This window comes from Diorhabda carinulata, chromosome 2, assembly GCF_026250575.1.
Source record: "Diorhabda carinulata isolate Delta chromosome 2, icDioCari1.1, whole genome shotgun sequence".
Lineage (NCBI taxonomy): Eukaryota > Metazoa > Arthropoda > Insecta > Coleoptera > Chrysomelidae > Diorhabda > Diorhabda carinulata.
The window spans coordinates 1,017,665-1,031,154 of record NC_079461.1 but is presented as its reverse complement, the minus strand read 5'-3'; the positions used below and the strand labels follow the sequence as shown (position 1 = coordinate 1,031,154).

The 13,490-nt window shown below is 27.4% G+C and overlaps 3 protein-coding genes across 3 annotated transcripts; all 3 read left to right on the top strand.

Annotated features, from left to right (window-relative positions):
- Positions 1-1,749: 1,749 nt before the first annotated feature.
- Positions 1,750-7,636, top strand: LOC130890948 (alpha-tocopherol transfer protein-like). Its single transcript, XM_057795409.1, has 7 exons — positions 1,750-2,013; positions 5,470-5,664; positions 5,717-5,811; positions 5,906-6,056; positions 6,552-6,745; positions 7,215-7,395; positions 7,474-7,636. Exons 2-7 carry the CDS (start codon positions 5,502-5,504, stop codon positions 7,605-7,607), a joined length of 918 nt encoding a protein of 305 aa, XP_057651392.1. The 5' UTR covers positions 1,750-2,013; positions 5,470-5,501; the 3' UTR covers positions 7,608-7,636.
- Positions 7,637-7,672: 36 nt separating this feature from the next.
- LOC130890949 (alpha-tocopherol transfer protein-like) lies at positions 7,673-11,047 on the top strand. Its single transcript, XM_057795411.1, has 7 exons — positions 7,673-8,014; positions 9,099-9,327; positions 9,461-9,546; positions 9,599-9,793; positions 10,080-10,226; positions 10,293-10,545; positions 10,927-11,047. The coding sequence occupies exons 2-7, from the start codon at positions 9,264-9,266 to the stop codon at positions 10,956-10,958; spliced, it is 777 nt and encodes a 258-aa protein (XP_057651394.1). The 5' UTR covers positions 7,673-8,014; positions 9,099-9,263; the 3' UTR covers positions 10,959-11,047.
- Positions 11,048-11,838: 791 nt separating this feature from the next.
- LOC130903651 (clavesin-1-like) lies at positions 11,839-13,401 on the top strand. Its single transcript, XM_057815878.1, has 5 exons — positions 11,839-11,932; positions 12,063-12,157; positions 12,292-12,442; positions 12,846-13,153; positions 13,210-13,401. Exons 1-5 carry the CDS (start codon positions 11,839-11,841, stop codon positions 13,399-13,401), a joined length of 840 nt encoding a protein of 279 aa, XP_057671861.1.
- The last annotated feature ends 89 nt before the right edge of the window (positions 13,402-13,490 follow it).

The following is a 13,490-nucleotide window of genomic DNA, read 5'->3' as shown; positions in this document are numbered from 1 at the left end:
TCATTATGACCTATAGGCAACCAATTATACTTACATACGTAATGGAGTCTTCGTAATTTGAAGGTAATTTAAGAAGTTTAGTAGACATTTTAGTTTTTTTAAAATTCACGTGTTATTGGTAGCATTCCAATATTTTTCATTGTCAGTTGGAAATTATCTATTAAAAAACAGTAGAAATTCCTTTCTAAGCTATTAAAACTATATGAAATTTATATTATTCAATAGTAACTACGCCATATGCAACCAGTTAAGCTATACAGCTCAATTATTATATTTTATTTAATACGTAGTTGCCATAAAAAACTCTCCATTTTTTCAATTCCATTTCTAAGGAAAGTTATGAAAAAGTTCAGTTCAGTTGTTTGTGTTATGAATTTGATTTCCAAAGTATCAAAAACTTTATAATTCCTCTAAATATTTGAAGTTTACAACTGCATCATATGCAACCAGTTAATCTCTGCACACCACAGAATATAATATTATTAGTAAGGGATATTAGGCAATGATTCTATGTTTGAAATATTCTAATTTAGGTAGGTATATAACATTTTTAATACAGTTTGAATATTTATATACAGGAAACGGTATTGAAATGACATAATTGATCTTAAAGAACCACATACGATAACAATGCAGTTAGTTCTGCGCATCTTTTGTGCCCATAAAGCATACGCAGTATAGATAAAGTGTCGGCACCGTAACGTAGAGACGTTTTTTCCCTTAAGAACTGTCCATATAGAAGTATTACATATATTATGATTGATATACATACATCATATGCAACCAGTTATACTCTACATATAATTACAACTTAATTCGTGAATAGTTTAGAAAACATTTTAATCTTACACACATTTAATACAATATGATTCAATTGAAAATGAATGTTCACTCGTTCACTCTCTTTATTACATTTTTTTAAATTTTTGAATTGTTCCTCTAATATTTTTTACCACTTATGTAACCAGTTACACTCTTCGTTCATTTTATACAATTTTGCGGTGAAATATCTATATTAGAATAACTCCTTCTGCAACCAATTACACTCCACATAGCGCGTTACTTCATGTTATTCAAATTCATGTTATTTATCAGAATAGATAATTTTTAATCCATATTTCTTTATTCAATTTTTAGATATCTCGAAATTGTTCTATTAATATGTTTTACACCTTATGCAACCAGTTATACTTCACGTAACGCTATACTCCATTCTATTTAAACAAATTCGTGGCTTAAAAAGATCTTGTAAACATTCTTAGATTCAATGGAAAACTTTTTACTCGAAAAAATAATTCTTCGATCGTTTATAGTAGTAATTTTTTTTTTATAATTTTCAAGATTGTTTCTTTCAACATATTGTTTAACTTATGCAACCAGTTATAGTGTATATAGCGCGATACTTTATCTCATTTAAATAAACTATTAGTATAGATCAGTGTTTATTATATTTAATAAATAAATATTTAATAAAATAAAGGTCGTCTCATTTATCACGTTAAGATTTTATTTACTTTAAAATTGAAATGATTTTAAATGAGACACTCTGTAGTAATATGCTTTAGGATGTCATCTCAGTATCTCTTTGTTATTTTTAATACTATAAACACAGCATTAACAAGGATAAACAATAATTGATTCGCACGAAACAAAAACAAATGACAAATCGTGATTTTTTTTCATTATTATTATTTGAACCTTATTGAAATTCTACTCATATTTCAGAGAAATGTTATAATACCAATCGGTATTTATTGGAAGCATTCAAAGCAGAAGTTCTATAAATACTTATGAATTAGTTGTGTTGTTGTTTCAACTATGTTTTGGGTTAAAGTGCTCCAAAGATTAGATTAAAATACGTTTAATGGTAGCATGGAATGTTTAGTTTTTGCGTTAGTTTAAAATATTTTACTTGTTGAAACATTAATACGTTCACCTTGGTACCGTTGAAAAGGTTTTTACGTTAAGTTCTGTGTTGATAGGGTTTTAATATTGAAAACGTTTCATACAGAGGTAAGAATTTGAATTAAATATTTATCATAAAAAATAAATAATAAACTAGTATTTATCTCGTTATTCTGCGTAACCATGACAACATTTGGCGAGACAAAAAATATTAATTTAAATTTTTCTTTGTCTATTTGGTCTTAACGTTAACGATTAGGTTAAGTGGTGAATATATAAAAATAAGTGAAAGGGTGAAGGTAATGTGAAATAAAAGATGCTAAAACTAATAAACACCAAAGAAAAAAAAGCAAAAAATCATAAAAAAGATCCATAGCAGTGTAAGACATAGAAAGAAACTAGGGAAAATATACAAGGTTATCAAAAAGTACATATTTTTATAAAAATGAGAAGGGTGTTGTGATAATTACTGAAAATAATGAATTAATAGTATATAATTGATTGAAAATAAGTTGAAAAAGACTATATACCGTGTGGTAATTTGTTTACTGAAATTACAGAAGCTCAAACAAACTTATTAATATAAAATCACTCTGCATGGAAGTTGGTTCCGCCATTTTGAAACTTAATACACCATTTCCGGATGGAAAAACGTATCACAATTTCTAATAACAACCTCCAAACACTTAAAAAAAAAGATATGAATGTATAGAAAATTGAAAACGTGTTCGATTCACTTACTGAGAGAAAAAAATAGATTTTCTTTCTTATTTAGTGGATTTTTCGCAGTTGAATGACTCCCTGAGCTCCTGAATCACCAGATTTAGTACCGTGCGACTATTGGTTTTTAAAAATGTGCGAGAAAGGAAAGTTTTGAAACCACTAGTCACATCAGAAACATCATTTTTACGAGAAATAGTTTTATGTATATAATTTTATTAGAAATAAACTAAAAACCGTGGACAAATAATTTATTATGGTCATTTGATTCACTATTCTGCAATTAACTAATAAAAAAATATATTTTCTTCACCCTAATAACATCAGAAATCTTTTTGGTTCGATTTTTGGCAGCTAAATGACTTCCTGAGCTCCTAATTCACCAGATTTAGTACCATGTGACATCTGGTTTTAAAAAATGTGCTAAAGAGGAAAGTTTTGATATTACTTCTGACATTGAGACATCAAAAACAATAATTTTTTACGAGAAATAGTTTTTAGACAATTTTAGATATTTAAATGCACGATTCTCAATTTTTATTGGCCTAATTTTGTCATAAATAAACTAAACACAGCGAAAAATGAATAATTATAACATCAGGAATATTTTTGGTTAGATTTTTCGCACTTAAATGACTTTCAGACAATCACATGTGCATAAACTTGACTAATTGACTGGTCTAATTTGACCGGACTAATTTTGATCTGTGTTATTTTTTCAAAAACCCCGTATTATATGAAATAAAACACGAAAGTAATCAAAGAGTATTAGCTCAATTATAATGATTTCACGGTTGGTACAAAATTATTGCAATTTACCTACTAGCCAATTTTACATAGATAATCAAGTACCTGGATTCGTCCTTGTTGGTTAGGATAATGTTTAATAGTCTATTCAATGTTATTCGAAAACATTAACAACAATAGAAAACATATGTATTTGCTGACTAAAGATAAAAATGCAAATATATAGTTAATTATAAGGAACTAAATAAAAAGCATGACAATAAAATTCCATTTCGTAGATATGAGTCATCAACTCATAAATCATCAGAAACAAAAGCTTGAAATTGTAACTAAAATATCTAAACAAAATAAAACCACCTCATACTTTCTTAAACTGAGAATTATTTTGTAGCTTGAGATAATATTTACTTCGAATATGAATATGTTTACATATCCACGTGTTTAAAAAAAGTGATTACAGAGTCGTATTCAACACATACTCGTTCAAAATTTTTGTTTTAATAAAAAATAACCTCAAATAATTATATATTATCAATATATTTATATTAACAAGAGTGAACCGCTTGATATAAATTTATAATTAACTGAATCGGTTAACCTAACCTACAAAAATTGTTCGAAATAACCTTTGCATATTATCTATCGGTTCTATATAAATGAAGGTGAATATAAACATTATTTTATGGAGAATCGAATGAAACTTTTAGTTCGTGACTTAAAAATTCGTTGATATATTTTATATTAAAAAAATTTGAGAGCTGTAGGGGTAAGTACTACCCTGTGTCTAATCGATTTATTTATCATATATATTTTTTTATAGTTTTGATCTAATTTCAATTTATTCATAAATTGTTTTTGTGGTATCTTCTTTGATTGAATAATCTAAATTTTGGTAAACGTTTGATCATAAAAAATCAATGTTTTCAATAATTTTTTCTTTTGATTTTGTTATTATTATCAGCGCTTTTAAGATATAAATGAGAAGTGAGTTTGAGAAACAAAATTCAACTTTTTTTTGGTTAATTAAAAATTCAAAAACCTCAAATTCATAGATTTGTTTTGTAAAAAATTTTTTAGGTTAGATTAGGCTAGGTTAGAATCTTCTTCAAGCTTTCTTGGAAGAAATTCATAATGATTTAATAACAATTTAATTTAATTAGTAAAAATTGCATTATGATATTCAAATATTTCTTTTTCATTTTTATATGTACTTTCCGAAAAAATTACGACATTCTAAAGATCATTTTCGTCTTTAATTCGCTGAAAAAAGAAACAAAATGTCTACTTTCTTCATAGTAAATCAATTCTTTAAAACACTACTTATTATATTCTATAACCATAAAAATTTTATTACAATCATCTACGAATTAGAAACTTGGCAACATCGTATTACAATTCCTATCTAATTTGTAACTTAATTTTGAGATTTTCATAAAACTATTTTGACGAGACGTGGGTAAATATTGAATATGCAATAATTCATATTCAGAAATAACGATTTGTTCATGAAAAAAATCATTTCAAGGCAACTGTAAATTACACCAAAATTACAATACAAATTCACTTATGCAAATACCATTTTGTATAAAACCGGACTCAACACACTTCTTGGAAGGTCTTCGACTTTGTCAAGGTCCTCAAGTTTATTCATCTCTATTTATATTAACTACCCAGAATCTTACTGACTACAATCTATAGTTCCATAAGAAAATGGTCTTAACCTAAATTGTACTACGTACCTAATAAAGGACGAGATATATGACTCATTGTTTGTGTTTGTTAAAACAAAACCTACTTTAAAAGTTATATACAATTAAATTATTGTTTTTATTCATAAAACCGTTTTTCTAATCTATTTTACAACCATAAAAAATCGACCTTCGCGCTAATTTATCTTAGACGACGTTAAGGAAAAACAAGCAAATGTCAAGGTCAAATTAAAGTCATTTATATTTATAAGTTTGAATTTACCTTCTTCTATCCATTAAATAGATCGTGATCGGTTTATATTAATCAATATTATTATTATTCTACAAAAATCAGCTGCTATTTTTTTTTGTCTTGTCTGTAACTTCTATTTGTGAAATTTTACAACAGCATATCTGTGGACGCGTGGATGCCTTACAGTAATGAACTCGCCAAATATTAACGAAATGAATAAAGAAATAAAAAAAGCTGTGCTAGATTTATCGGAACCATCCGATGAATTATTGGAATGGGCTGAAGAAAACATAAATGAGAACCGAGACAAAAAAGATCTCCTCATAAGCGAATTAAAAGATATGATTTACGGTAAATTACTTTTAACAAGTTTAATATTCTCTTTAAAATATAATGTTTATAGAAAAAGGGGAGTGTACGCCTTCGAGAACTGATGACGAGTTCCTTTTGAGGTTTCTCAGGGCTCGACATTTTATTTTAAACAAAGCGCATAGATTGGTAAGTGATATGCAACCCGCAAAGCACTAAACAATTAGGAATTTATTAGTCACTGTATGTATATTTGTATATAGAACCGAAACTTCAATTTCAGTATGCCAATTATCACAATTTTATCGAAGATGTGCCAGAATATTTTACAAATGTCAATTTACACACTTTATCGAAAATAAAGAAAACAAATATATTTAATTGCCCTTTAAATAGAGATCAACATGGAAGAAGAATGCTCATATTTAAAATAGGTAACTATATGTTGAATATTTCGATCATTTACTTTTATCATTATATTTAATTTGAATACTCGAACTTGCAACGCCACCTATTCATGATTGAATGAATCAAATTTTATCATGGAATCCATTTTGCGATCTCGAAAGCAATTTTTTTTGTTTCGATCAATATTGTAATCTCAGACCAATCCCTTTTTGTATTTTACGTTTCTTCCTTATAATTAATAAATGTATTCGATAAGTTATCTTATAACAAACGCTAATTACACACCTAACAAATTTACGGTTATATGATTCAGAGATAAAGATACAGAAGATATTACTTATAAAAAAATGAATATGTGAAATAGAGAAAGTATAAAAAGTGCAATACATCAATTTCAAAAAGTTTTTGTATACTAGGTGTCCCATTAATAGTTCGGTACTTGAAAAAAATAAATTGTTAGAGTTGCGGTACTGTTTTGACGCTGTGAAAAATTCACTGGTATCTTGTTACTCGCTTTCCAGGCGAATGGGTACCTTCCGAATTTTCTCCAGAACAGATCATGCAGTTCGTAATATTTATAATCCAAATCGGAATAATGGAACCACAAACACAAATAAAAGGTGTCGTGGTTATATTTGATCTTAGCGGATTATCCTTGGACATGGTATGGTATATGACTCCCACTCTTGCCAAGCATTTAGTTAATATCACAGTTGTAAGTACTAATTATACAAATATATCATTAATTGTTTGAAATAATTGTTCACTTAATCAATTTTGAATAGTTCTAAATGCAAAGGAAGTAGAATAGTTTTTTTTTAAAGCTGATAATTTAACGAAAATAACCAGCGTAAAATCTGAAAATTGTTAGTAATCTGGCAACACTGGAAATGCTAAAATATCAAATATAGTTTGATAAATTTCCGCATCGTAATGTCGCTGCATGTCATTATTTCTAATTGGTAACGTTTACCAGCAAGTAATAAAAATTGTTAGATTTATAGATATCTATTAAAAAAAATTTTACGGAAATATATAATAATATTATGGAATTTTACGAAGATAATTTTATTTCATCTCGTTTAAATTATATTAAATAACAAAATTGTTAAAACAGCGTCACCTATACAACAGAAGCTAAAACATGTACGTTTAATATAGAAGAAATCGTTAATTTATTTCAGACTTCCATGCCCACTCGTATAGAAGCCGCGCACATGCTTTACAGTTCTTGGATATTCGACACCGCTTTTAGTATGATTAAAGTATTAATACCGAATGATGTTAAAGAGAGGATACATTTTCACAATGATTTAGATACTTTATACACTCATATTGATCAAAAACTTCTTCCAAAATCACTTGGTAAGAATTCAAACACAACTTTGAATCTTCTTATACCTCTCGTAAAAGTATTGTTGTTAGTTATATAACTTTTTCCAGGGGGCGCTCAAAAAGATTTTTCGTTAAATATGTGGTATGATTGTCTGATGGAATCAGATGACGGGAAAATTAAGGCTGAATTAGAAAATTTAGGGTATCAAGTACAGGAGTTTTTGGATTCTAGAGAAAATTAATGTAAAACTAAATAAACATATTAAAATTTTGTTGTTACATAATTTTATGACCTTCTCATTTTAGATTTCGATACAATACAAATGAAATGGTGTATTATAAGAATTTAAAGTTGATTTTATCAATTTTCGATATTAATTGATAGAGATTTATCAGAGAATTATTAAAAGTCAATAGTGTTTCAAATGAAAATCGCCCATAAGGTCCTATTTCGTATAATACGATGAGTTATTATTCTCATTCAGCATGTCCGTAATAGGACGTATGTGATTTATTATTTCAATTCAAAAGAAGGAATTTACAGTTCAACGACAATTCCGCACGTTTCCACTGAGTAATTAAGTGTCGATGGTTTTTTATTGACTTTCGACAGATGGCGCGCGGAATTCTTTGTCGATGTTACATAGAGGTGAGTTTTAACATACAGCATATAATATGTAAAATAGAGAAACAAAAAATAAACAAGGGATCAAATAAATCAACAAATCGTTGATTCCTGCAGATATATAATGTTCTAATTCAATTAAATTTCGCCGAATTGTTTATAAAATAATAGTTTCTAGTATTAATAGAATAATAGAATAGAATCTTTCATCTAGCGACTTACAACCAGAGTTAGTTTTTGATGACTAATACAACTCTATTGAATGTTAAATTATAAAAACAATTATAATATGTGAAATGATATAATAAATTTCTTTCGCGTTCAATTATTATGCTCTTCTTAAAACTCTCAAGCTGTTCCAAGTTTTAGCGTCCTTGCAACTGAGATGGTTGTCATTTAGAAACGCAACGTTGCCGTTAATACTTTTATTTCAGTAGAACTATTAATCGAACAAGATACTAAAAAGTAGTAATTTTTAAAATTTTCCATTCTCTAGTTTAGGATATTTAATATAAATTTTGTAGAATTTTCGATAAATATTTCATATAACATGTATAAAGAAACAACAGATATACAAGGGATCAAATAAAATGACTAACCGTCGATTCCTGTTATATAATAGTGAATAATTTATAATGTTGTATTTTAATAAAATGTCGCAAAATTGTTTATAAAATGATAGTTTATCGAATTTTATACAAAAAACTTAGTACAGTTATACGAGGAAGTAAAAAACTAAAGCTATTGGGTAGAATTACGATTTCTTAGTAAAAAATTCTTTCTTTGAATTGTAGGTTATTTTTGAAGCGACTTTACGTGCCAGAGAAAGTTGTCATTTAGAAATGCAACGTTGCTATTAGTATTTTAATTTCAGTGAAACTGTCAACAGACCAAAAAACATTTATCTCTTTATCAGTTTTAATTTTCTTCTAACCCTATTGCTGTTTATTAGCAATATTGACGAAATTTTGAATACTTGTCGATAAAATGATATATTTTTATATTTTATATACAAAACTGATAAAAACGTACCAGAAGAAACAAAAAATAGCAATTTTTAACTTTTGATAATTTATATTTCAATCTATACCAATGAATCATTGTTAAGTTGTAGGAAAAAATTTATTTCTGTCCTGTCTTTTGTTGACATTACATTCCCAAGTTCACTCATAACTGTCATGTCGAAAGATGTAAACAATAATTTTTGCAGACTTGTAATAATTAAAGTCTAGGTCATGAATCATTTGTTGTCGTTCCGTTCGTATTAGCAAATATGGAAAACGAAAATAAAGAGCAGAAATACGAGAGTTTCAAAGAATTTGAAAAACTAGCTAGAGGTAAGTAAGAATAGGAAATAAATTTAATTAACCAGAAGATTAGGATTAAGTTGAAAGCACGTTTACATAATTGAAAATATAATTCATCTCGATGCATTAGATACAAATTTTACATTCTTTGTAAATGATTTAGAGAAAAATATCAATCGGTTGGACAAAAGTTATTTGAGAAGATTTTTCGTTGGACGACAGTATGATACCGTGGCAGCTTTAAAAGCAGTAAGTTTTATTGAATAATTTTGATTTTTTTCTTTCATAATAAATGTTTAAGCTTCAAAATTACGAAAGTTTTGTAAAAAGACGTAAAGAACGATGGCTGACGATGAAAAAAACAAGAATAGAACTGTTAATACAATATCAAATTGTTGAAATATTATTAAGTCCTGGTATTCAAGGACAATACATTGTTTGGATACGATTAGAAAATTGGGACCCTGGAACAGTTGAAGCTGACGAAATTTTAGAGGTATTTATTCCAATTTTTATACATTTTGAAAAAGTAATAACAAAAAATACATATCTACACTACATTTCCACTTTACCTGTTTTTCCAACCTTTTAAATTCCAATAAATTCCACATTTATTTAATACCTTCACGCATACTTTCTGTATTTTCCAAATACACTTCAAATCACAATCATTTTATTATTTTTAACAATCAAAAGTGATTTTACGTGTAGTAAAACACTTTAATGTAGAACTTGTGCTTGTTTTACAACAACACTTTTTCCCAGTGTATATTTTTTTACAGTTTTCAGGTCTACTCTGCGAGCTTCTTTACGCAGAAGCAGACGAAATTCATTCCATCGACATTATCGTCGATTTACATAATTTTTCCCTGAAACACTTATACGGATTATCCCCAAAGTTTGCTAAACGAATGGTGTTTTTTATGGCAGTAAGATATTTCCGATATACAATTAATTTGATCGATATATAATTAATTCGAATGATGTTATTTTAGGAATGTCTGCCAATGATTATGTCACACATCTATGTAGTTAGACAACCGAAAATATTCTATCTGGTATATTCTTTATTTAAGCCGTTTTTGGATGAGAATATTAGAAAAACTATCAAGATATGTGGTCATAATTATCAACTGTTGACTGGAACTATTGGAAAACATAATTTACCTATAGAGTTTGATGGTACGGTGAATTATTCAAAACTTACCAGATGGTTGAATATTTTTCACAACAACCGTACGCAAAAAGGTATATAGCAGGGTTTTTATTTATATCCATTGAATAAAAAATGTGTAAGTGAAATAATCGCTCGTGTATCAGGGAAAATTACATTCTAAAAGGTGGCAATCATGTAATATTCGGTGTTGAAAGATTAGTTGTCAAAATCAGCTGATTCTCTCCGAATTTATTGTGTTTATAATATTTTAATTACATCCTATTAGTTATTAATTATTATTCTAATATAAATAATTTATTATTATTCTATTTATAATTATCAATTGAATATAATCATAGCGTATAATATTTTATAGGAATAATTAGAAAAAAAATACGAAGTGGCAACGATGTAAAACATCTGTCATCCATATTTATGATTCTTTTATATACTTTTTACATTTAATTTTACAGGTCTAAAGTTGGCTGGATACGAATTCGTCTGATTTGTTCTTAAGAAAAGAAAGGGTTTTTGTAAAAATTTTTATTGAGTGAAAATTTTGTACTATTTGGAAATAAATGTCTACTGTATTAATTATGTGTTTATTTTTCACTTCAAAAATTTAAAATGTTATTTAATATGCGAAAAATGTTGAATAAACAGTCAATGAAGTGCAGTAGGTGATCAAGGTGAGTGGAGGATAGGTTAGCTGATAACCAAACAGGAAACCGTTACGTCACTTGTTGAAAACCATCGAATAATAAACAATGTTTACGTTTGGTTTGTGCCATTTGTAGTTAACTCTTGCTTTCTATCCGGATTTTTGATGGATTGGGTTTATGAATTTATTGAATTTTTTTATTAATATACATGGTTTCAAATTAAATCGACAAAAACCGTGATATTTCTGTAATTGTTATGACGTCACGCGTAGATCAATCGGGCAACCTACCACCTATTAACCTTGAGCGCGGATTTATTATCTGACCGATGTTGTCGTGCTATGAAAAAGCAGTGGCGTAGTTATTTTTCAAACACCCAGTGAACCAGGACGTAAATTATTTACTTTCATATCAGGTGTATCGTATTTATTGATAAAAATAGTTGTATGCCTAATAAAATAATGTCAAAAATCATATAGTTGTTTTATAGGTATTTTCTTATCATTTAAATTTATTTCCTCACAGGAACATTCATATAATTAGACATTATTATCAGAACAACTGTACCAAAAATGATTATTTTTATTATATCGTTAAATCGTATCGCGTATTTAGATTTTGAAATTAGATAAATATATTTTTGTTAATGGTACATTCGGAATATTAGTAGTGTTTGGTGCAAGCTACTGATTCGATATTTTAGCTAAATTTATTGTTTTAAATATGTCGACTTCTATGGAAAACAAATCTATAGAAATTCGTCGTATTAATGATGATAATGGACAATATATTTTTGAATTCAGGAAATTATTACAAGGTTAAGCTTAACTCGAGCAAAAAAAAATAAATTTTATTGGTTTTTTTTAATAAATTATATCTAACATAACGTTTAGAAGCATCTTTTTATGGTACATATTTCATGTCAACTTATGAAACTTATTTTCCAGGAGATAATTTATTGAAACATCTAAAATGCGACGATGCTTATTTGTATCGATTTTTAGCTGCAGTTGATTACGATATTACAAATGCTTTCCAACGGGTACGTATTTAAAATTAAACGTTTCTATTTCTAGGACTTTAAATCACAATTTTTAAATCGTACACATATGTATTATCGACATTTTTTGACCCACACTATAACATCGTAATTGACAAAAAGTTCATTTGTTATAGATCAAAAATTTTTACGAATTATTGTCAGAAAATCCTAAATGGTTTTCAATGGGAGGTTTAATCGATAAAAGACGGTTAATACAAAAAGACATAAGCATCATATTAAATAAACATGATAAAGAAGGAAGGCCCATTTATTTACTGAAATTAGGTAATAACAATTATAGTATTTTATTAATAAGTATTCTAGGTACCTCTAGCATGTATTTTTAAAATCTCTTTTAACACTAATACTATGAAAAACTTTTGTTCAAAAATTCGTAATATTTAATCAAGGTTAACTAACCTTATCTTCTGGGTAATTTATTCAAATAAAATAAATCAAATAGAAAAGAAAAAGAAGAAAATGTACTTCATACAATCGCCATAGATAAATAAATAATATAGAGTGAAAATGTATTATTGCTGTAAGATGCAATTTTGATTTTATCTTTCGCGACAAATTATATAATCAATAAATATCAAGAACAGTTTTTTTAGAAATGTGTAATACTCAATTATTCTTATCAATAAGAATTTCCAATATAATTTTTTTTTTCTCATTGCATTCATAGATAAAATCAACCCTTTCACTATGGACTTTGTCAAGGACTTGGTAATTTTGCAAGATCTTTGTTGTGAAGGAATATTTATTAATAATATGGATATATCGATGAAAGGACTTTGTATAATAGTAGATGTTGCCAACATTCCTCTTAATGTTATAAAGTGGGCAACGCCGCACATTATTAAAACTTCTATTAAAAGAATTTATTCTATGCCAATAAAAGACTTTCGGTATCACATTGTTAATACCACGACTTTCCTCAATATAATAATGCAATTAGTATGGCCGTTTTTGCCACAGCATATCAAAGAACAGGTAAAGTCTAAAATTAAGATAATATAACGTTATTTGAATATTCTTACTATTTTCAGATAAAATTCCATTTATTTGATTACAAATCATTACATCAACATATAGATAAGGATTCCCTCCCCAAAGAATACGGTGGTACTCAAAAAATTAACACTACTGAACTTCGACGTACCTTATTAGATTGTGAAAATAAAATAGCTCATAATTTTCAAGTTAACAGAAGGTTATTTTTAGACGCCATTACAAACTAGAATTATGTATATTTTAATAAATTTTAAAATTGTTACATTTCGTTTTGATATCCAGTTATAACTGCTATTTACTTATGTCGTGATTTATC

Excerpts from the sequence above, each read along its gene's own strand:
- LOC130890948 (XM_057795409.1), top strand. The coding sequence starts at position 5,502 with ATGAACTCGCCAAATATTAACGAAATGAATAAAGAAATAAAAAAAGCT. Across the intron at positions 5,665-5,716 it reads ATTAAAAGATATGATTTACG|AAAAAGGGGAGTGTACGCCT; the intron begins GTAAATTACTTT and ends TAATGTTTATAG. Across the intron at positions 7,396-7,473 it reads ACTTCTTCCAAAATCACTTG|GGGGCGCTCAAAAAGATTTT; the intron begins GTAAGAATTCAA and ends AACTTTTTCCAG.
- LOC130890949 (XM_057795411.1), top strand. The coding sequence starts at position 9,264 with ATGGAAAACGAAAATAAAGAGCAGAAATACGAGAGTTTCAAAGAATTT. Across the intron at positions 9,547-9,598 it reads CCGTGGCAGCTTTAAAAGCA|CTTCAAAATTACGAAAGTTT; the intron begins GTAAGTTTTATT and ends TAAATGTTTAAG. Across the intron at positions 10,546-10,926 it reads CAACAACCGTACGCAAAAAG|GTCTAAAGTTGGCTGGATAC; the intron begins GTATATAGCAGG and ends TTAATTTTACAG.
- LOC130903651 (XM_057815878.1), top strand. The coding sequence starts at position 11,839 with ATGTCGACTTCTATGGAAAACAAATCTATAGAAATTCGTCGTATTAAT. Across the intron at positions 11,933-12,062 it reads ATTCAGGAAATTATTACAAG|GAGATAATTTATTGAAACAT; the intron begins GTTAAGCTTAAC and ends CTTATTTTCCAG. Across the intron at positions 12,443-12,845 it reads CATTTATTTACTGAAATTAG|ATAAAATCAACCCTTTCACT; the intron begins GTAATAACAATT and ends TTGCATTCATAG.